Source organism: Metopolophium dirhodum, chromosome 1, assembly GCF_019925205.1.
Source record: "Metopolophium dirhodum isolate CAU chromosome 1, ASM1992520v1, whole genome shotgun sequence".
Lineage (NCBI taxonomy): Eukaryota > Metazoa > Arthropoda > Insecta > Hemiptera > Aphididae > Metopolophium > Metopolophium dirhodum.
The window spans coordinates 119,285,061-119,309,213 of record NC_083560.1 but is presented as its reverse complement, the minus strand read 5'-3'; the positions used below and the strand labels follow the sequence as shown (position 1 = coordinate 119,309,213).

General features: G+C 30.6%; 1 protein-coding gene across 1 annotated transcript; it reads left to right on the top strand.

Moving 5' to 3' along the window:
• The first annotated feature begins 209 nt into the window (after positions 1–209).
• Positions 210–24,147, top strand: LOC132934111 (uncharacterized). Its single transcript, XM_061000389.1, is given in 6 exon segments — positions 210–348; positions 1,919–2,176; positions 2,179–3,640; positions 14,285–14,884; positions 14,987–16,208; positions 19,305–24,147. Coding segments are annotated over 6 exon segments (3,960 nt in total). The 5' UTR covers positions 210–341; the 3' UTR covers positions 19,716–24,147.
• Positions 24,148–24,153: the final 6 nt, after the last annotated feature.

Here is a 24,153-nt window from a genome sequence, read left to right as displayed (position 1 = left end):
TTATTATTATTATTATTCGTTACTCCGTTCTTATCACCACCGAATACCGATTGACGGACAGAATAATAATATGGACTACCTACGACAACTGCAGATTACAGGACGATCACGGAGCGGTCTCTCTCGCGGTTCGGAGCGTAAAATCTAAATAGAAACTCCGTGACGGTCACGACCAAGTACAATGATCTTGTACGTCGTCGCGGCGGTAATAACAATCACATCGTTGTTTGTTTATTTGCTATACCCACCGACAAGGACGACGGTGGCGGTGACGGCGACGGCGACGGCGACGACGGCGACAGCGACGACGAGTCGTACAAACAAACCGGTCAACATAAGCCATGTTATGTAAGTGTAAACTGGGTACGTGCGCAAGGCCAATCCGTAAAGGAAAAAACTAACATTTTGTGCGGGCGACCGGCGATAATCTGAGAGCGTGTTTAGTGTACACGCGTCTGGATGTTTGTATTTGTTTGTTCGTTGGTTCGTCTGGTTGTCAACATCACTAACGCGCGTTTATCTGAAAACTAAAGGTCGACTCGTTTTTTACGACGATGCGATACGTGTTTAAGTACACAACTGACACAGTATCTCGTCGTCACTAACACCGCCGCCGTCAATGTATATGAAAATAAGAACGTAGTAATCAGCTAGCCACAAGTCATCAGCGATAACGACGTAATTGCTCGTGCTTTGTAACAACGCAGTAATAGTGTTATAATAATATTATGGAAAAAAAATTGTCATCAAAGTAATAAATCATATTATTGTTATCATGATAATTATATTATTATCATCGTTATCGAAGTGCACGTCCGCCCGCCGGTGTGTTGTGATTAGCGGGGACAACGTATGGAGGCGTGAATGATCACGGTCGGTTGGCGGAGACCGTAACGGCAGGCTGTGTTGGCGGCACCGGTGTATCGGCATTCGGCGGTCACTATCGATATCTCTTTTTCGTTTACAATCGAATGTAATTCCATAATTTAAATACTAGCCAACGATGTGGTCGTGTACATTACGATTACATTAAAACAATCGGGCACAATGTCGTTTGTCATATTTAATGTTTTGATCAATGTACACAAAAACCACATGCTTTAACATATTTATATAATGTATATATTTTTTTCGGATCTAAATACAATATTGAAATTGGAATGGTCCGTCGCTCGTCGATTTTATGACTGGGTTCGTTATTTTTATGACTATCGAATTTTCTGTTTCTACTATATTATAATATCGAACTTTTCAATAGAACGATTCGATTGTGCCTGTGTCACTAGCCCGGTGAACTACTGCCGCCCGTCAGGAAGGAGTCATTCGAATCGTCCGCGCTGTACAGGCAGTTAGTGCATTCCTCTCATTCTTTTTTTTCGTACGTAGTTTTCCCCTCAAAATTTTCCAATGATCCTATTATGTAGTTTTTTCCATAGTTGTAGTGCGTGTAATCGCTAGTGTGATCTTATAGCTCATTTCTGGCCAGGCCACAATCGTTTACGCTGGAAAGGGCCGTGTCACTCGATCGTATCGTAATTTTTACGATTACATTCCGGTATCGTTTCTTTTCGTGGATTTTGGTTCTCAATTTCGGTTTTCCATATTCGCCTTACACCAGAGTGCTGTTTCGCGCCATCTTCAACGGTCTGTTCTCGAGTCACGCACGCCTTTCCCGCATATCTGTTAACCGACGGCGTCGTACAAAATACCGGCCGTTCATTCACGTAGGCGCTCGCGTTGAAAATTTCATCTCACGTTATTTTTAAACTTCGATACCACGGTTACTAATTACAAAAAAATAGCGTCACCGTCGTCACCACTAATACTGATGGCACCTCTAGTCACTACTATCCACTACGCATTGGCAATGCATTTTATTTAGATACCGAAATAAAACAATTTCGTATTACTATAATAGGCACAAACGAGTTGACGACGGGGCCTTTACCAAGGCCAGACAACGATTATCGGCCACCACCTGGGTTAAACCGATATTCGTTGCACAGGCCTCTACCGGGGCTACTTCCGTTGCAGACGAGACCAGCAGTGAATCGACCTCTGCCCGGACTGTATCGGATATTACCACAGCAACTAGTAAATCAGGATCCACAGAGATCAGCATTTCGGCCACCACCTGGACTGCACCGATTACCTCCTGGGCTGCACCGATTACCTCCAGGACTTTCGCCAATATTACCACAACAACCGCAACCACCACAACCACCACAACCACCGACATAGTAAGTATGCCTATACCATTTTTTCACCGTAATGATGAGCTTTGGGGTGATGACGAAGAGCGAGAACGTAGACAACAGAGATTCTCTTTGATATACTTAGATGACTTTGTGCGAATGGAAGAAAACGATTACCGCCGTCGATACGGCCTCCGTGTCATACAAGGACGACCCTGGTTACTCCGGGGTGCGGGTCAAGGTCCGCTAGAATTATATGAAAGAGGGGAAGAGCTTTACACACCACTATTTACCGTCATGTTAGTGCCGTCCAACCTCGAGGACCCCAACGAAGAACTCGAGTTTATGCACGGCGATCCGCTTGATCCAAACCATGGCCTACCACTCGACATGCATGCCATCAACACCGCGGAAATGTTGAACGAACGCTTTCTCCAAATGGAAAATTTGATAATCAACGACCAAGAGACTGTAGACGCTATACAAAGGTTGCGGAACACGCTTTCCGCCCAGGACTCTTCCAACTGGATCTTGTTGATTGTAATAATAGCCACGATGCACCCGCATCCGAACGACCCGCCAATGGTTCGGTTTAACCCTGGCAGATTGTCGATCAACCGAGCCGCGCGCATGTTGGTGGGCTCCCGTGGTATAGTGCATGGTTGGTCTGGTGACATGCCAAACATAATAAACGCGTTACAACAACACGGTGACTTTTCGCCATTCATATGGTCGTACGAATGTTCTATTGACGCTGAGACGGATGGAGACAGTTCGTTTGACTCAGATTCCGTCGGTTACGAGAGCGGCAGTTGGAAAAGCGGGCCGCGTGGTGTGGCCCGTGGCCGCCCGCCGGTTACCGGTATGTCATCGTTGAGCGAGGCGTCCAGTGTGATTACCAGCGACGAAGAATTCGTACATCGGATGGACACTGTGAGTAACGCTGATGACGCGGACGGATCTTTCAGGCTTAAGAGATTCAAGGGCTACATGAGACGTTCGGCCATCGAACGACGTGAGCGCCGAGCCATGAGGCGGGCGAGACGTGAGACGCGTAACCACTACGACTGGCAGCGACGACTGGAAGATCCTGCTTACGACATGGAGGCTAGACGTGCCGAGGTATTGGCTGCTGAGAGTTGCCGCAACGAGAGTCGCGCCCAAGAATTGTTAAACGCCGAACGGAAAACGGAACGCGTCTTACACTGGTGCCAGACCCAGCAGGGCATAGTGGCAGGCATGGACAGCCAGTTGTCTCCCAGCGACGAGCTGGTGGATTACCGGCTGAAAGACTTGAGACAGTCACTTTGTGAACAGGTTTCTCATACTTGGATGCAATTTTATGGAGACCAAACGGCCGCTGAAGCGACACCCGAAGAGATGGACCAATTGGTATTTGACTGCTGGATGACGCCTGTCCGGTGGATTCGCCAAACTGGCCCCAAGTGAGTTCTATTTTATGATATTATACCTCATTACTTGTATATTATAACCCAGGGCATTGCACTCGAGTCTCGAATAATTTATTAAGTAATATACTAAAAATATATTGCTAAAAATTATTTAAAAATAAAATACAATTCGTTTATAATGATATTTTTGAATAATTTGATGTATTCGAAGTATTCATACATTTTTTCAACTGATATTTTGTTTGACAGATATTTTCATTACTAAATGTAATCCTGTATTATTTTATATTTGTATTACTAATTAAAAAATAACTATTAACATAATTTTATGATTTTTAATTAGACTGTTTTTAAATTAATTATCGGTCCCGTAGATCACATACTAAATGAATAGGTATCAAAAAATCAAATATAGGTCTTGTATTCGTTAATATGGATGTAAACGAGTTTTAAGTAGTTCAGAAAAATCTGAATTTAGAAACTATGTAGGTACCAATTTTTTTAGATTTTATGATATTCCTAAGAAGTAATATTATTAGATCACATCAAAAACAAATATTACTTATGGATAAATATTTTGACTCGTGTCGATGAATAGAAATATTTAGTAATTAATACCAATTTAGTGTAAAATTATTCTTATTTATTCTTATTTATTTTATACTTTATGTTTATAAAAAACTAACCACAAAAATACATACAAAATGACATATTATTAAATACAATTTGTAAAATAATATTAATTTTTACAGTAATTTATAAATACATAGGTTTCGAAATTCGGAAGTTTTAAAATGAAAAATCATCTTAGTTAGGTTATGGGGTTTTATGAGTGGTATGGGTCCTAGATTAATTCTAGTTTGAAGTCCTTTTATAATCCTCTTGTAGTTCAAAATGAAACATTAGTAGTTACTACTATATGATAATTTTGGTGAGCACGTAGGCCGCTTCAGATATATAAGATGTACAGTGTTGATGGATAAATTATAGGCGATCGATGATGTTTCACGGGAACACGTCAAATACGTATTATAATATTATTATATACTAAAATTAAAAAAGGTGGGTAAGTGGATGTAGCTCTGCTGTACAGTAGGTTACAAGTGGGTTACTGTAGTATATGGTGTAACATTTGAATTCAATAATATAATAAATGAAAAACAAAATTCTGAGCGAAGACGATAAGTCAGCCTATGATATTACTAAATATATTTGATGATATTGTGAATAAATTAGTTTATATATTCCCTATTTACGTGGAGCCTTGTTTTAAATTTTCAATCCTTAGCTATAAAAGTTGAACATTTTATAAATTTTTAGCTACAAAATAATTATTAAACTTTAAATTTGAAAATGTTGTCAAAATTTGAACTTTAAATGCTTATAAAATAATTGCGACTGTATTTTTAATATTTTTTAACTGCTATTGTAACAATATATCAGGAGCCTTGCATTAAATTTTTACGTTTTTTTACACAACAAATAACATTTTATTGATATTTATAGAAAAAAAAACTAAAAAAATTGAAAACTAACAATGTCCGTAAACAAGAGTCAAAATATTTTCAAAATTGTATGTTGTATAGAAAATTAAAATATAAACATTCAGTAAAATTGTCATGTATCTACAGTTATTCGTTTTTGAAATCGTTACATGAGAAATCGAGTGAATATCAAATGTTGTAAAAATATGAATTTCAAACGCTCATAAAAATGTAATTTGACTTTCTTGTAGACATTTTTTTTTGATAAAGGTAGACAAACTTATGGATAATCTTGTATTACATTTTCAAATTTTAGAATTAATAAAGAAAATTTTTTATGAATTCTCAACTCAAAATAATTTGCTAATCTTCGTGATTTTTCCGTTTTTGTCAAGATTTGAAATTTAAATGCTTATAAATAAAAACTACGACTAAGGATTTTTAATATTTTTCAAATGTCATTGTATGAATATAGTAGGAGCCTTGTATTAAATTTTCAAGCTTTTTTACCTAACAAATAAAGTTTTATTGACATTTATAGAAAAAAAGACTAATCAAATTTGAAACCGGAAAATGTTTCTAAACTAATAAAAATATTTTGAAAATGTTATCGTATATAGAAAATGCAAATATAAACAACCAGTGAAAAATGCATGTATATACGTGCATTTGTTTTAAAGTTACACCAAAAACTAAAATTCGATTTTGTCAAAAACCGATTTTGCGTAAAAATTCCCGTTTTTCCTTAATTTTTATTTTGTTTTTCCGGACGCTTTTGAAAATTATTTGGAATTTTAAATTTTGACCTCTTAAAAGTACCAACTAGATGCACTTTCCCATCGAACAAGATACCGAAGTTGAAAATCTAAGCATTATTTCGACTACTAATCGTGTACAGAGACACAAAAATAAAAAAATAAAAAAACACACATTATTGTAAAATCAATACATTCATCGCTCCGCTCAGAATCTAAAATATAAGAACTAGGTATGTTTACTAGGTATGAATAAAATAATACAAAATTATGTAAATTTAATCTTTAAAAAAAAAAAGTGAGAAACGGGAATATTTTCAACTAAACCAATTACATTTTTCATAGAATTTAGAAAGGATGTACCCCTACAAGCTTAACTTTTTCATAATATTTTAGATCTAAGCTAGCTAACTATAGATATAAATTTGTTGAGAATAGTTCATTATAAGTTTTTCTTTCAAAAGGTTTTAATTATTTTGTCGTACTTAATTAAATATAAATAAATTGTAGAAACTTGCAATATTTCCCTATATTATATTATATTTTATGTTATTATTTATTATACACGGTGCCTAAATTTTAAAAATATTTATAGGTACTCACTTTAAGGTTTTTATAGATATAACTAATGATTTTAAATCAATATCTATTTTCGTAAAAAAAGTTTAAAAATGTAATGCAAGAATTTTCATAAGTTGTACATATATGTAATAATTTTAAAATAATGAAAATACGAGTAGCATATTATATGTTACAATAATTGTTTTTATACATTGTTAAATAAATTGGTTATTTAATCAAAAATATTGTTTTTTCGTCTATTGATTTGGTTATTTTATTTTAATTAAAAATATATTAATTATCAAGAAACATACTACTAACTTTTCTCCATTACGAATATTATTATTTTCTATACACAATGTAATTTTAAAAATGTTTGGATTAATTTTATTAAATTCATTTTTATTTACATATTTATTTTGGTATCCACTTCATTTTATGGTCATTGTCCCTTGGTATTCATTTTTAAGTAATTTTCAGTGTTTAAGCAAAAATCAGTTCATTCTACCGAATTAAAATTCAAAAAATAATAAGCGTGCCAAAGTACTTAATACGATAAAAATGTTTTTTTTTGACATAATTTTAGTTATAGGCACCTATAATACCTACTTATATTGTTTTTAATTGATTTCATCATTATCACGGGTTGTGGTTGGGTTTTCTTCAACACCGACATTATTACTATAGGTACGCGTGTAGAGGGATGCGCACTATAAAATTACCAATCATAAATTTAATGAAAAACTTACAATTCTCTCTATACAACGATATTAAAAACTTTAAATGATAACGTACCCAATTGTTAGATTTTTATGTATAAAATATCATTTTTTTTATAAGCTAATAACAGTTTGAAAATGTGTTATCAAAAGGGTAACACGTTCGCAGTTGTGTAATACAGGTTTTTTTAGTTCTTATATAGTTTAACTAAGACTACTGGACCCCCAAGTTACAAAAGTATTGCCTTGGGTACAAATTCAAATTAAGTTTCTAATATATTGACTTTTAAGTCTTTACACTGTGCTCTTCATATAATATTAAATAAATTCGATAAATTGTAAATTGACAAAAAATCATAAGATATCAAGACTAGTAGACTATTTATAAGTTTATATGGGTACTATATTGTCATATCACTCGTATTGAGCAACACGCGCTAAAATCAACAAAAATCTAATAACTCTAAGTCAGGGTGATCTAACCCGAGGCCTTCAAATATTTTTTTTGAGACTGACATAATATTTTATTGTAAATATATTTAATAATTTGAAAAACAACTATAAGGTGGAGGGAGACGGTGGTAGTCGGTCATATCGCTGACTAATAATAATAATAATAAGTAATAACAATAATAATATAATATTATGTTAGGCAGTGGCTCTCGGTGTTAATACAATGTGTACCTACATTGGCCCGCTAACTACAAAAAGTATTGGACCATCCCGCTCTAAGTTAATGACTTAATCCAAAATTAAATATGGCCTACATTGTTAATTTATGGTGAGGTACGTTGACATACGTTTATCGTTTTACGTCCGTTCCTTTTAAGACCACATTGACGCATATAGTATGTTTAACATAGGCGCAACTAGGTAATTTTTCTGGGAGGGCTAGAATTGTATCCGCGGCACAGATCATCCTGGTAATTGATATCTTAAATTAAAAAATGATTAAAAACCTGGAGGCTACGAATACAACTAGGAGGGGGGCTAAGTTTTTTAGAAAAGACGTACTTGACTCGACTCATATAATATTTATATCTCAGCGTAAGTTGTCTTTGAAAAACCAACGTAATACAAATTACAATCGTAAGATAAACAAAACAACATTTTTATGGTCGTAAACATATTATTTATTGCATTGAAACGAACGTGAAGTATGCCACTGATATTCGAGTGATATCCGTTCACCACTCAGCGTACGACAGCCACACACACACACACACACACACACACACACACACACACACACACACACACCTAATGAACTCTACAACAGTAGTGGGATTCTCCTAACCGCACTGAGACGGCGGCATTAAGTAACAAAATATTTCTGTGAGTTACACGGTAAAATATATATTTCAGTATAATGATTAATGAGTATATTGTAATATTGTGTCCATATGCCATATATATTATATTATAATGATTCCGTAATATTATGCCGATTTAGTGACAACTTATTAAAAATACCATAGATGGGTGATGGTGGTGTTGGAAGGGGGCACGATCACTACGCGTCACATCCTTCGACCTTTCAATCAGCCATCGGTATGCTCAAAGCGATCCCTAGGGCCTCGTGCCTTCACCACAGTTGGACAGGCCCTGCTTTTATAGATACAATAAAAAAAGTCAAGTTAATGAGCAAAAAAAAAATGTACCATTTATATTTTATACATTCAATTGTTGTAATTTGTACTACCTATACCTACCTATACTAGGTTGACGTCAAATAAATGTTATTAATTTTAAATGATTTAATGTTTAAAATTCAGTTATCAAAGGGGAAAATTATAAAAAAACTATCTTTGAAACGCTCTGTCCCAAAAAAGAGTCACCAATACTTAGCTATAATATCTAGGTATAGGAAAAGAAATTGCTGATCAACTAAAATATAATGATATTATTAACACACTTGATAATTTAAGACACATGAAAGTTAATTTATAATATATTAGATTTATAGCGGAGCGAATGTATGATTTTACAATATTAATGATGTGTAGGTGTTTTTTTTCTGTCTTGTCAGTAACATTTTGGTTAGTAAAAATTGTCCAATTTTTGAGATTAGATACTTTTATGATAGAAAAGTGAATCTGGTTGGTATGTTTAGGAAGTCAAAATAGTGGTAACAAAGAAAGTGGTAATTTTTATGCAAAACCAATTTTTGAAAAAATCTATTTTATTTTTTTGGCGTAACTCAAAAATGAATGACCGTAAAACCTTGTAGTTTCCACCAAATATTTATATTAGCATTTAAAAAAAATATATATATAGGTTATAGAGGGTGGTTCTTTTATCAGGAAACACTCATTATTTCAAAATATTTTTTACCAAGTTTCAAGTTGTTAAAAAACAAAGTTTTTATTAAAAAATTATATCCTTATAATTTTTTAAGTTGTTAACTTTTTTGAATGACAAATTTTATTTCATATTCCAAAGCAGAATATTTTTCTAAGTATTTTTATTCATAAAAATCGAATTTAGGACAAGTAGCTTATGAGTTATAACTTGTAAGTATTTAAAGACTTAAAGCTTAGATGGACGGAGTGGAGATACCACGAAAAATGTTTCTCTAATACTCCGCTTGTCTAAACTTTAAATACTTATAATTCATAAACTACTCGGCCCAAATTCGATTTTTATGTATCAGAATACTTAGAAAAATATTATGCTTAGGAATATGAAATTAAAACTCTACGTTGTGATTCAAAAAGTAAAAAACTTAAAAAAATATAAGGATAACAAATATTTAAAAATATGATAAAAAATTTTATTTGTAAACATTTTTTAAATTATTATCGATAAAAATTGTTTTGTTTAGTTAAACAGCTTGACAATTTGATGCTAGGTTCCTTATAAATTTCATCGATGGAATTTCAAAAGTTTTAAAAATACATATATTAAATTATTTTTTATATACATTTAAAGTTAACATTTTGATAAAATTCATCAACATTTTCAAACTTTTTTTCAGTTACAAATTCATAAAATTTTTCTTTTATAGCTAACGTTAGAGATTTTGATAGAAGATTCACCACAAAAAGTCCTAATTTAAACAAAAAAAAAAACTTTTACCGGAAAGTTACATTAATTTTTATGAGAGTTTGAATTTAACATTTTGACGATAGGTATTGGACTTTCATTTTAATAATTTTAGCAAATTAACGTATTTTTATCTATCAATGTTTGATATATTGATGTAATTCAAAAACTAATAACCGTAAACACATGCAATTTTAACCAAATGTTAAAAATACCATTTTCCATACATGATAATATTTTTAATCAATTTTGACTCTTTGTGAGTTATTTATAGCCAAAAAAAAATTTTAAAATATTATAAATTATTTTCAAAGGTAAAAAAGTTTTTCTTTTCATAAGATTAAAAAAAAAGGTCGGTATAAGTGGTTGTCATTGCTGTACAGTAGGTGGGTGGGTACAAGTGGGTGGTTAGGGTATTAAATTTGAATTCAATGATATAATATCACTGTATACGAAAAACAATTCTGAGCGGTGACGGTTTGTCAGTGTGGATATGTTATATATAATACATTTTGGTATTTGGTGTGACTCTAAAACAAATAACCGTAGACACATACAATTTTCACGGAATGATTATACAGTGAAACTTCCATATAACGAACTTCCATTTAACGAAATTTTCTGTTTAACGAAATATTTTTAAGAACTATGACCTTCATTGTTAATTACACGTAAATTTATCTCCAAATAACGAATCTGATGTTTCTATATAACGAAATAATTATTCGATAAAAACCAGTTTTTGTAAATGTTGTCACTATCAAATTGATAGTTTATGTCATAGTTCTAAAATTGTACATGAACAATGTACCCGATAAAGATAAGACACCGAAACTTGACAATATTAAAACTTTTTACAAAAGAAGGACAATTTTCAAAAATAATAAGCAAACAAAACTTACTGATTATTTCTTTTAAATTATATTTAAGGTTAAAAATTAAATTAAACTGTAATATGATGTTTGATGTTGTTTTTACATACATATAATATACATAATAAAAAAATAATAAAAAAAAAGTTGAAAAAAATAAGTAATTCTATTTAACGAATTCCTCTATATAACGAATTTTTTTTGCTGCTTATTCGACTTCGTTATATGGAAGTTTCACTGTATTAGCATTTTTGTACATATTCAATTTTCAAAATATTTTGACTTGTTTTGAACGGTTTGAGCGGAACAATATTAAAAATACATGATCAATATTTTTTGATAAGCATTTAAAGTTCGAATTTTGACAAAATAAGTAAAAATCAAGGAAATGTGCAAATTATTTTGAGTTAGGAATCATAAATATTTTTTTAATAAATCTCAATTTTTAAAATTTAATACAAGATTCCTCGTAAGTTAGTCTACTTTTATCAAAAAAAAAAATATCTACTGGAAAGTCAAATTACATTTTTATGATTCGGAGCTCACATTTTTACAATATTTGATATTCACTTGATTTCTGATGTGGTGATTTTTTTAGTCTGCTGTAATTCTAAAATGAATAACCATAGATACTTGAAATTTCCACCATGTGTTAATTTTTTTATCAATTCCTATACTTGATAAAGTTTAAAAAATATTTTGACTCGTTTTTAAAATTTTTTCAATTCTTTTAGTTTTTTTTTTTATAAAAGTCAAGAATATTTGAAAAGTGTGAAAATGTAATACAATACTCCTGATATATTGTTACAACTGCAGTTGAAAAATATAAAAAATTCATAGGCACAAATTTTCTATATAAGCATTTACAGTTCAAATGTTGATAAAATTTATAAAATATTGAAAATTAAATAGGTGGGTAAGTGGATGACGCTCTGCTGTACAATATGTTACAAATGGGTCACTGTATAATGGATTGTATTAAATTTGAATTCAATAATAGAATATCACCGTATACAAAAAAAAAAAATTCAGAGTGGTGACGGTCTTTCAGTGTGAATATTTTATATTATATTTATATTGTTATTACTTATTATTACCGGTAGCCGGTAAGTTGAATTAATATTATAAAATTACAACAAAATAACTAAAATGGTTATTCTTGGTTATTTATATGCATTGCATTTTCAAATGTTAGATTGCAAAATAAATATTTTTATGAATTACTAAGTCAAAATAATTTGCACATTTTCGTGATAGTTGTTTAGTCAAGATTTGGCTTTAAATGCTTATAAAAAATTTGTGACTATCGATTTTTAATATTTTTTCAAATATTATTTTAACAATATATAAGAAGAGCCTTGTATTAAATTTTCAAGCTTTTTACCCAACAAATGAAATTTTATTGACATACATAGAAAAAATAACTAAAAAAATTAGAAACTGAAAATGTCCGTAAACAGTTCAAAACAAATCAATATATTTTGAAAATTGTATCGTGTATATAAAATGCTAATATAAATAACCAGTGAAAATTCAATGTATCTACGGTAATTTGTTTTACCAAAAACCAAAATCGATTTCGTCAAAAACAAAAAATTCTTGTTTATCCATAATTTTTCTTTTCTTTTTCCCTGCGTTTTTGAAAACTATTTTGACCGCCCAAAGTATCAACTAGATTCACTTTCCTATCAGAAAAGATACTGTTGAAGAAGCATTTTTACTGTCCTAAAAGGTAATGACAGACACAAAAAAAAAATAAACACAGCATTGTAAAATCAATACATTCATCGCTCCGCTCAGAATCTAAAATGTAAATAGAAGATTTCACTTAAGTTTTTCTAAAGAGTTAACTTAACTGGAACATAATTTTGTATGGGTGTTTGATGTTCTTCAGTAAATTATTGAATTCCCATTAATCAATTTTTGGTATTTTGTTTTATTTCGAAAACAAATAGCCATAGATTCTTGAAATGTTCACCAAATATTTATATTAGCATTTTCCATTCATAATACAATTTTTAAACAGTTTTGACTCTTTTTGTTCTATTTATAGCCACGATAACTTTTCTAATTTTATAAATAATTTTTCAGTTAAAAATTCATAAAAGTATTTCTTTTCATAGCTACCTAACATAAGCAATTTTAATAAAAGGTTCCCAACAAGTGTTTGTAGTTTGTACCTCTATCAAAAAGAAAAAGTTCACCGGAAAGTCACACTTTATATAGCCGTGAGATATTTTCGACCTTTTGTTAATTAATTCTACTTATTTATTTTTTCGTATAAAATGATATTTATCACTGAATTAAAATATAGCACATACATTACAACGATATGCTTGAAACTTAATGTACAGAAGAGCGGTACCCACTTGTCCACCTTTTTTATAATGTATTTGATACCTACTATATTTGTTGAATATTTATAAACTATTATTTTAGATTTCAGAGTCTCTTTATTAATTAAATATAGATCCTGTAATATATGTAGGCTTATTATATAATATTTAATTAGTTTTCGATATAAAATGAAAATATATAAAAACAGATTTGTATATTTAGTAATCCTACCCACCATCACATTAATTTTATTTTACCTTTACTTTCATTCTATATTAAAATCGAGAACAATAAATCGAGGTAGAATAGTAGTATAATTTCAAATCAGGGAAAATCATAATACATTTCATGATATATTTAAAAAAAACAATAAATATGTCACATAAAAACCAAAATATAACTAACTTCAATAATAATTTATGAAGTGTCGGGTATTATATTTTATTTTAAAGTAAAATTGTATAAAAATTTAATAAAATAATTATATCATCCCCTTTTTAGTATAAATTTAAAAAACTTACAATTTATAAACATTTTAACGTTATTCATTACAATACGGTACATATATTTTATTAAACAGTTTTGTGTTTATTTTTATCTCAATTTGTATACGTTGAAAATATAATAAGTACCTAGTCCAAATGAGATATTTCAATTATGCTAATGATTCACAAATTTATTTTATGGATTAGGTATAATATTGTAATATTTCACATTTAACATAGAATATTCAAAATGTGGGTTAATGTAAAATATCTGTGAGATATTTTATTACAGACACCATTGTCATTGGCTGGGTGGCTAGATTATCTAGCTTCAAGATATAGAATATAGATATATGTTCGTGATATGTTCACCAGTATATTATAACGTGCTAAAATGTTTTCTATTTTTCTATAAACAGTTGTGGATTGGCAGTGCTTGCTATGGCTGCACGTCCAATACTGACTTGTGAGGCAGCGATGGGCAGTGCTCGTGATTGTGGTGATAACTACAATGGATTAGAAGACGTTGATGAGCTAAATGAGGTGGTGAAAAAAGCCATTTTGGATTCCATAGAAAAAGAGCGACGAAAGGCTGTACACTCTACAAACAGTACAATCCATCCGGCACCAGACATTGACGTACCTAATTTAGCTGATATACAAAAGGAGGCTATAAGATCCGGGTACTCTGGCCGTGGTGAAATGTTTAGCACCCAGGCCATGGCCAGTCTGGCTAAAACGCACCAAACCGGACGATACAATGTGACGCTGGTAAAGCGTGATTTATTGGATATGACAGACGAAGTTAATGAAGATGACGTTGGTACTGAAATAATAAGATCTGAGATTGAAAATGCTACTATTGGGCCAACCAACCTCAACATGGATGATGTTATTAACGAATTAGATCAAAACATCGATTCACGTACGAGGTCGTTCGAGAACGTAAATGTACAACCATCGTCATCGGAACTGACCGTAGTCCAGCGTCTGATGCGTGGTCACCTGATCGCTGTTTGGTAAGTATATTTTGTTTTCATTTTATTTTTTCGTAAACAATATTGATATGGTTGGAAATACATAAAAAAATTAACTTATTTACTCTTATTGTTTTTATGTAGTTTTGATTGCGATAGGAGTATGATGCCGTCTCTGACAAATGGCGGAAGCACAGCACATTGGGCACTTTTATGTGGTGTTATCATAGGAAAGCCCCATAAAAGACAAGAAAAGAAAATTCAGCAACACGACGACGAGTTATCTGATGAAGATTTGTTAAAATATGGATATCTATATGCATATGATCCAAATACGACCGAGTTTATCCCAAATGGTTACATCGATAGAAGAGTACTAGACATTGAAAATCCTATTGGTAGAGCCACTACTCAATCCAGTCGAAGTCATTTGGAAAATATTAATGTTGACGATGCTAGTATAGCAGAAGAAGATTATGATGATACAAAACAAAGTTTCACGGAGGACGCAAGTTCTTATAATTCTTATGACATATCTGATCTGGACTTGAAGCGGGATGCTGACCGTGTGTGGGTGATAGCCCGACATGGAAAAATAGGCGGTCGGTATGCTGTGTGGTCTCTCAAAGAGCTTGCTAAAAGTAACTATCAGTTACGTACTCCTTCAGATAAGATTTTGCATAGTATTCCGTCACAAGTAAAAATGCAATGGGACAACAAACAGCAGCCCATCGATTGTAATACTGCCAATTTATTCTTGGAGAAAACGGAATCCATTTTGATTGACAATAATCACGATAGTAAGACCTATTGTAATTTAGATCCAGCCGATACTGACTATAAGTTTCTGCGTTCGGAGAAACCTATGGTCGAGTTACCGGTCGAACCGTGGCTGGAGGAAAATATTATGGTGATAAAGAATCCAGTTTCAGAACAGATACACGTAGAAGAACTATCACCACCACTAATGCTAATACCAAAACCACAATCACCACTTCTTATATCACCACCACCAACAGCACAACTATCTCTACCACCTCTAAAAACATCACCATCACTACAACCACCGGCTCCACCTCCACCACCGACACCGCCAACACAACTACCTCCATCATCTCTATCAACATCACCACCAACACAGCCGTCACCTCCACCTCCACCACCACCGCCAACACAACCAATACCACCGCCGCCGCCACCACCACCAGTAGCAAAAACAAACATGTGTGATGACTACAATGAACCACCGTTTGTGTTACCGGAAGGACCTAGACTCGATCTGTGTTTGGCCCATCAGTTCATTTCATTTGAACCAGTCCGTGTGCCGACCATAATATCCGAAGAGGACAATCAACAAACACTAAACGTGAGTAACATAGTATAAGGTGCATACTAATTACGATCAGTGTTTTTTAGCATTCATACGAATTACCCATGTTTTTTGGATTTAACACTAATTAAAAGTTAAAAATATAAAATTGGGTAGGTATTTAATGTATAAAGGTATTATGAAACATATAATTCCATATTATCCTAAACTTAAATTCTACGCAAAACCGGTATTTAAAAAAACCAATTTTGATTTTTTTCTTTTGTTTAATTCAATAACAAATAAACTTGAAATGATCATAACAATTTAAAAATAATTTAGTTTTTTTTCAATAAATGTTGCTAAAAATTTAAAATGATTAAAAGTAAAATAAATAATGCAAACTTAAATTGGTGAACTAAAATAATTATAGTTACTTTTTATTTAACTTTACAAAATATGTAGGACGTAGGTAAAAGGTATGTCTTACTATGGCATAATCTACACGATCATAATCAAAAAAACAAAGATTTAAGAACAAAAAATTATAGCCAATGATATTGAACGTGCAAAACTTCTAGCATTTGCATATTTCTTTTGAGGGGCCGTAGAAGCGTCTATGTGAGCTATAATTGTGTTTCAGAAAACCAAGAAGCTAAATACGAAATTTTATATTGCCTATTTTTGCATATTTCAAAATTAAAATGATATTTTGCTTTTTTGAGTCTATTTTAGTACCTTTAAAACGTTTAATATAATTATATTGTTATATAATATATACATAAGTAATACGTGACGGACCGAGAGTGTACGCTGGCAACTTGTTTATCCCATCAATAATGAACTATAATTGTAGGGAATGCACTAGTATTTTATTTTATAGTTTATAGTTGTTCCGATATCATTATTTTATATTTACCTTGAAAACAGATTATTACTCAGTAACATTTTGCAGTCGTTTCCGATTTGTTGTATTGTATGCATGCTGGTGCATTTTTTTATATATAGTATGTTTTAGATTCTGAGCGAAGCGATGAATGTATTGATTTTACAATGATGTGTGTTTTTTTTTTATTTTTTATTTATTTATTTTTTTGTGTCTGTCATTACCTTTTAGGACAGTAAAAGTGCTTGGATTTTCTTCAATAGTAACTTTTCTGATAGGAAAGTGAATCTAGTTGGTACTTTAGGGGGGCAAAAATAAAAATTTCCCAGTAGTTTTCACAAGCGACTTGAAAAACAAAAGAATAATGAAGGAAAAACGGGAATTTTTACGAAAAATATGTTTTCGAGAAAATAGATTTTGGTTTTTGGTGTAACTCTTTACAAAACAAATGACCGTAGGGACATGAAATTTTGACTGAATGTTTATATTAGCATTTTCTATACACCATAAAATTTACAAAATATTTTGACTCTTTTTGAGCTGTTTATGGACATTGTCAGTTTTCAATTTTTTTAGTTTTTTTTTTCTATAAATATCAATAAAATTTTATCTGTTGAGTAAAAAAGCTTGAAAATTTAATAGAAGGCTCCTAGGTTATTGTTTCAAAGGCAGATGAAAAAAATTAAAAATCCTTAGTCACAGTTTTTATTTATAAGCATTTAAAGTTCAAATTTTGACAAAATACAGAAAAATCACGAAAATTAGTAAACTATTTTGAGTTGAGAATTCATAAAAAATTTTCTTTTTAAATCTAAGATTTAAAAATGTAATATAAGATTACTCATAAGTTTGTCTACCTTTATCAAAAAAAAATGTCTACAAGAAACTTAAATTAAATTTTTATGAGCGTCTGAAATTTATATTTTTACAACATTTGATATTCATTCGATTTCTCATGTAACAATTTTCTTATTTTATTGTAATTAAAAAACAAATGACTGTAGATACTTGAAAATTTCACTGAATGTTTATATTAGCATTTTCTATACAAGATAAGATTTTGAAAATATTTTGACTCTTTTTGAGCTGGTAAAATAATTCTGATATATCGTTCTAATAGCAGTTGAAAAATATTAAAAATACATAGGCACATTTTTTTTTTATAAGCATTTAAAGTTCAAATGTTGACAACATTTATCAAATTTATAATTTATTAATTATTTTGTGGTTAAAAATGTATAAAATGTTTAACTTTTATGGCTAAGGATTGAAAATTTAAACAAGGCTCCACGTAAATAGGTTATATATAAATTACTTTATTCACAATAATATCATCAAATATGCTTGGTAATATCATAGGCTGACTGACCGTTTTCGCTCAGAATCGTTTTTCTTATACAATGATATTATATCATTGAATTCAAATTTAACACCATCCATTACAGTGACCCATTTGTAACCTACTGTACAGCAGAGCGACATCCACTTATCCACCTTTTTTTTTTTTATTGAATATTTTAGTATTTTAATTTCTTAGTGCATATTTAAGCGTTTATATGAATATTTTTAAGAGCATGCTAGGTATATCACGCGTATAACAATAACCTTTTTAGATCTATAAGTTATGAGCCCTGGTAATAAGCCTTCCCTAAACCCTTTTATAGCCTCACCACCACCAAAAAAAACCCCAAAGATTTTCGGAGAGTTCGAGTTCAGTAAAGTCCTAAGCTTCAGCCCCTCACCCCCCAAATTACAATAACTATTTGCGCATATGGTGTCATTATAATAATGTTTAGGTGGGGTGGTGGCTGCAATCAGTCACGGAACGTATTGGTGACCACCCGGTCTCGTAGTGGCAAACACCTTGTCGCACATACCTACAGCATACCTTGATAACCAATCGTTTCAACCAGACAAACCATTCCAACCTTAACAACCGTACAACCTTACCAAACGTAATCCCTACAATAGGTAATGGCCATAATTGCCAGGCTAAAGACCGATAAAAAAAAAATAATAATAATAATGTATAGGTTTAACTTAATATTTAAAAATAATATCGGTAGAGTCAAAAGTTAATACCAGTAGAATTCACATGCTTTTACGAGTCAAAAAATCTTACCAGTGGCATTTTCCATACAAAAAAGTTAAAATTTACAATCACTAATTTAATTGGACTTCAAAACTTTAACCACACATATAATGCACTAATAGGTACCTACTAATCATATTTTTTTGTGTTTTTTTTTATTTCTTCATACATACAGCCATTGTCCACGATCCAGTGTCACTTTTCATTTAAAATTAACCAGGATTTAAAAATATTGGATCTTACCAAAAATACTACAGATCGCTGGCCAAGACAACACCGTCGCCAGCCTTCGATGTCATCTTCAGAAAGTAGTACGTCACCAGATCGGCAACAGACGCGATCAATAGAACACTGTCCAGTGGACCAAATAACAAATCCAGAAGAACATTTTGTTCAGTCAAAATCAGCGAAACAAATAATTCAATCCCAAATGGATATAAAATGGCCTCTGGAACTAAAACAACTGCAGCCACAGATTTTCTCTGAATCTAGATTACCACCGTCCAAGTTGTCAAAAGCTATGCGTTTGGTGATTCGAAGACGACTACAACTGCATCAAACTGAAGAAGAAGAACGTTGGTCTTAGATACTTCGAAAGACGATAACCTATCTTCTACAACTAACCCACTACCCTAACATCCATCGACGCTAATTTCTTCATCACGTCCTTAATAGGAGGTTCGTCAACAACACCGTTCCTCATGATTTGAGTTCAACTAGTCCCTAAATTTTCTTTCGCATTCGCCAACGTCTTACTAGATGCTCTACTTAGCAAAACACATTTTGCACATCATCTGCTATTTTAATGTTTGTAACAACTCCATTGGATTAATTACGACATGCAACTTTTAGTAAGTAACAAAGTATGTTGCATGAATTTTTATAATTTGTATATATGTAAATTGTATTATAAATTGAATTGTATAATTAATTTATAATTTTCAATATTTATATAGGAAAACTATAATGTATAAATATATGATAATATAATAGTGGTAATTATAGTTTGTAGTATATAGTATATAATACACATATTGGCAGGGGTGGATTTATGGGGTGAGCGATGTGGTGATTTCCACCACCCCCTGGAATTAAAATCCAATTGTTACTTACGTTAAAGTCTTCATTGTATCTGGTACCTTATATGTCAATCAAACATAGCCCTGTTCACCCTCCCTTAAATTAACTTAAGATCTTCTCCTGCACATTTGTCGGTCTCGGAAAATTACTGACATAGAACTATTATTTAATGGTATTGTAATAGGCGTAGATATCTATATTATACTAGATAGCCAACTATCTTAAAACCAATGACGCCTAGCGGTCATATGCAGATAGGGCAATGTTAACAAATAATTATTATAAACTATTTCTTATCGATAGAAAATGATTAGTATAATAATGATAATTTATAAAAGTTAAATCAGCAAGATATTTGCTATCAAAGATCAAACATACCAATTATTATATTTGCATTAACATCAGTTTGTTAACATTGTCCTAATTGCATATGGCGACCTACTTGATATATGAGTGTATAATATTATAACATTTGGATTCGGCTTTCTAGTATATTAGTATAAATAAATAGTATATTATAGATATCTGTGTTAATTATCATAGTATAACTTAAGTTTATCAATTTTAAATATGTACATTCGTCATAATGTGACTAATTTCATTTTGAACGATGTAAATTAAACTATTATTTAGGTACTAATATTTTTAATAATACTAATATTGAAAACATGCATTTCCATCCTCCGGCGAGCAGTCGATTATTCGAGTGATAAACATTATACTCAGTACCGCCGACGAGTAACTTAAATTGTATTATTTATGTATCTCATAACTCTATGAACAAAATCCGTGATTAAGCTACAGGGTAAAAAATAAATAGCCTAACATGATATTAATCCGTACTAGTGACGAAATAAATATCAACATTCAACGTCATGTATGATATGTACAAACAAATTGTTAATTAGCTTATTCCTAAGAATAGTAAATACTAACCTTATATTATATAAGTTGCAAATTTATTATGGTTAATGTTAAGGCTAGTATAGTTGAACATAGTAGATAACTATAATATAAAATAATATACAACTAATTCTTATATAGCATCAATAGCATCCATCAGGTACATATTATGCATGAGTTAACTTTAAGGCTGAAATAATCACACATACGCCATACGCGTCGATTATATCAACTTCGTAAATCCTGCATAAAACTATATAAGTATAATTTATTCGTAATAACTAATAATATACTTAAGTTGAATAATTAGGTATATCCACAATAATGTGAATTAATTTAAATGAAGTTTAGATTTTTAAGAATTATTATTTACGTAGATATTTACGTAGGAATACCTATGGATTAGGAAACCTACCTTATATAGGATTTATTATATTTAAAGTTTAGCATAGTTTATTTAATTACAGTATATGTTAGGGCGTGGGCGTTCATCAGAAAATATATATGTCACTTCCCAAACATTATTTCAATATAATATACTATCACAATAGTTAAAATAATATGCAGGTAGGAACTTAACATTTTCTAAGAGAGAAAATTTCTAATCAACCCATATTATTCTAATAATTTAAAATTGAAAAAATAAATTAATAAATCATAAACACGTATCGTGCATCTGCAGCGTATCCAAGTTAAATAAATTTAATATTCATTGATATACTAACATTTTGGATTATCTCATTGATATACAATATGCCAACAACAAGTTAGTAATACATAGGTTTAGTTAATTTTATGTTCTAAGGTAATTTCACTACAAACTCATGTTTTATTTACCACCCTAAGATAATAAAATCAAATGTGGGCCCTTTCATTGTGTTTATTATAATAATATGTTATATCAAGTAGTTATAAACTAGTTTTTAATTATCATAATCACGTAATAACATACATGTAATGATTATAAACAGATTGTCATTGGTCATTCAAATATCAGTATCATTTTTTTGTACAAAATGGTTAATGATATTTCATAAATTTTACTATATTAAAATAATAATATTAATAATTAATATCTTTAACATTTTTTAAGAGAATTTTTAGAGAATTTTTCACTACAGATTCATGTTTTTTTATTCAGCACCCCATGAGAAAGTAATCGGATGTGCGACCTTTTATTGAGTATAATATATTTTAATACATTTAGTAGTTTTCAGCTAGTTTTTAATTCTTATTATCATATTATCATAATATACATGTTAGGATAATACGATTATGAACAAAATTATTTTTTGTAAATAATACTAATAATAATTCATTGATAAAATACCTTCATTATGGGATTCATTATATTTATAGTTTATTTACCTATAGTAAATTTATTAGTATAAATATATAAGGTATTCATCAAAAACTAATCATGTCACTTCATAAATATTACATCAAATTGTCTTACTAGACATCGGTTTGGTTTAAAAATGCTTGTCGAGTCGGGATTGGGGTTGGCATGTATACTTTCTTAATTTTAATTTTTTGGAGAAATATTAACCTATATGTATATATTTTATTAACATAAGAATAATAGGATTAAACCAAATAGTGCTTTAGGCAGTACTAAAAATGGAACATTTTCTGAATCAGGAAGACTATTTTTCAATTATGCAAAATTTTAGTGATCCGTTTTTAAAATTATAACCCTTTTTAATAAGTACTTCAGTTGTATATTATCATGGAACTTACCTCGCACTTATTAGTACCCCTAAAATATTAAATTAATTTTTGCCTTTAGGTTCTTAGTTCTTATCTGCGAATTTGTGTGTGTGTGTGTGTGTATTTTTATAATGTACAACTGTAAAGGTCTGTAATGAATGGACTATTAAAGATAAAAGTCTAAAACTCTTCACAGCACTAATTATCTTAGTTAATGTGATTCTAACAAGTATATAAACAATAAAATCCTTTATCCAGTTTCTGAGATCTTTGTTGTTAAAGAAAACCCTAGCTAAAGTGGACTACCTCTTCTTTCAACTGTTTAAAAATAAGAAGTTAATTCATTTTTATTACATTTTTTAATTTATCATTTTTTATCTACATAACAAGCACTTTTTAATGGGCCATCAGCCAGCTTTCTAGATTTCATCAATCAAGAGAAAATATAAAAAAAAATAGTTTTCATTATTAAGTTACATTTTTATAATTTTTGAAATTCTAGTTTTCAAAATTCAGATTTTTTTATTTTTCAATTACCATACTTTCTTGAATTATAATCAAGAAAACAAAAAAATTATAATTTTTCTATCACAATTTTTAATGTAGCTCACGTTTTTTTAAGATAGGATTTTATAATTAAATCATATTATTGTAATGGTTGAAAGTTGAAAAAAAAACATTAGCATGAATGTACGTGCAATGTAATGTGCGTATACTCGCTAAACTAAATTAATATGTCATTGATAAGTTAACCTGTTGGAATATCGTATAATAATAAAAAGTTTTTAAAATATTTATATTTGGTTAATTTTGTGTATTAGGGTTTCTTCACAACAGACTTGTTTATTTACTATCCTATGAGCAATTAATCATATGTGCTCCCTTTTTATTGTGTACCCATACTATATATGAGGTATCTACTAGTTTTTAATTTTAAAATCATGTTGTTTTAAATTCATTAATATATTATATATTATCTGGGAGCATATAGGCAAACCTCATTAGAATTTCAGGGGGGGGGGGGTTAACATTTTTAACAGTGAGCCTTGGGGGTTTCGATCCTACACAACTAAAAATCTGTCTGTTTTTTTGGGGAGAGAGGGCTATTGAAATATCTAAGAGGTGCTTAAATCCCCAGACCACCTCATTTCCACCTGTGTGTGGTAATCTTAGAATAAAAATGAAAAAATATTTTTTTGGTCGAATTTGTCGCAATATGAATTTGTCGCAAATTATACTTTATTTAAAATATGACATTTATATAATAATCTTAAAATTCAATTTAATTAAGGTTATAAATAAATCTATAAAACATTTAAAAAAAATGTACT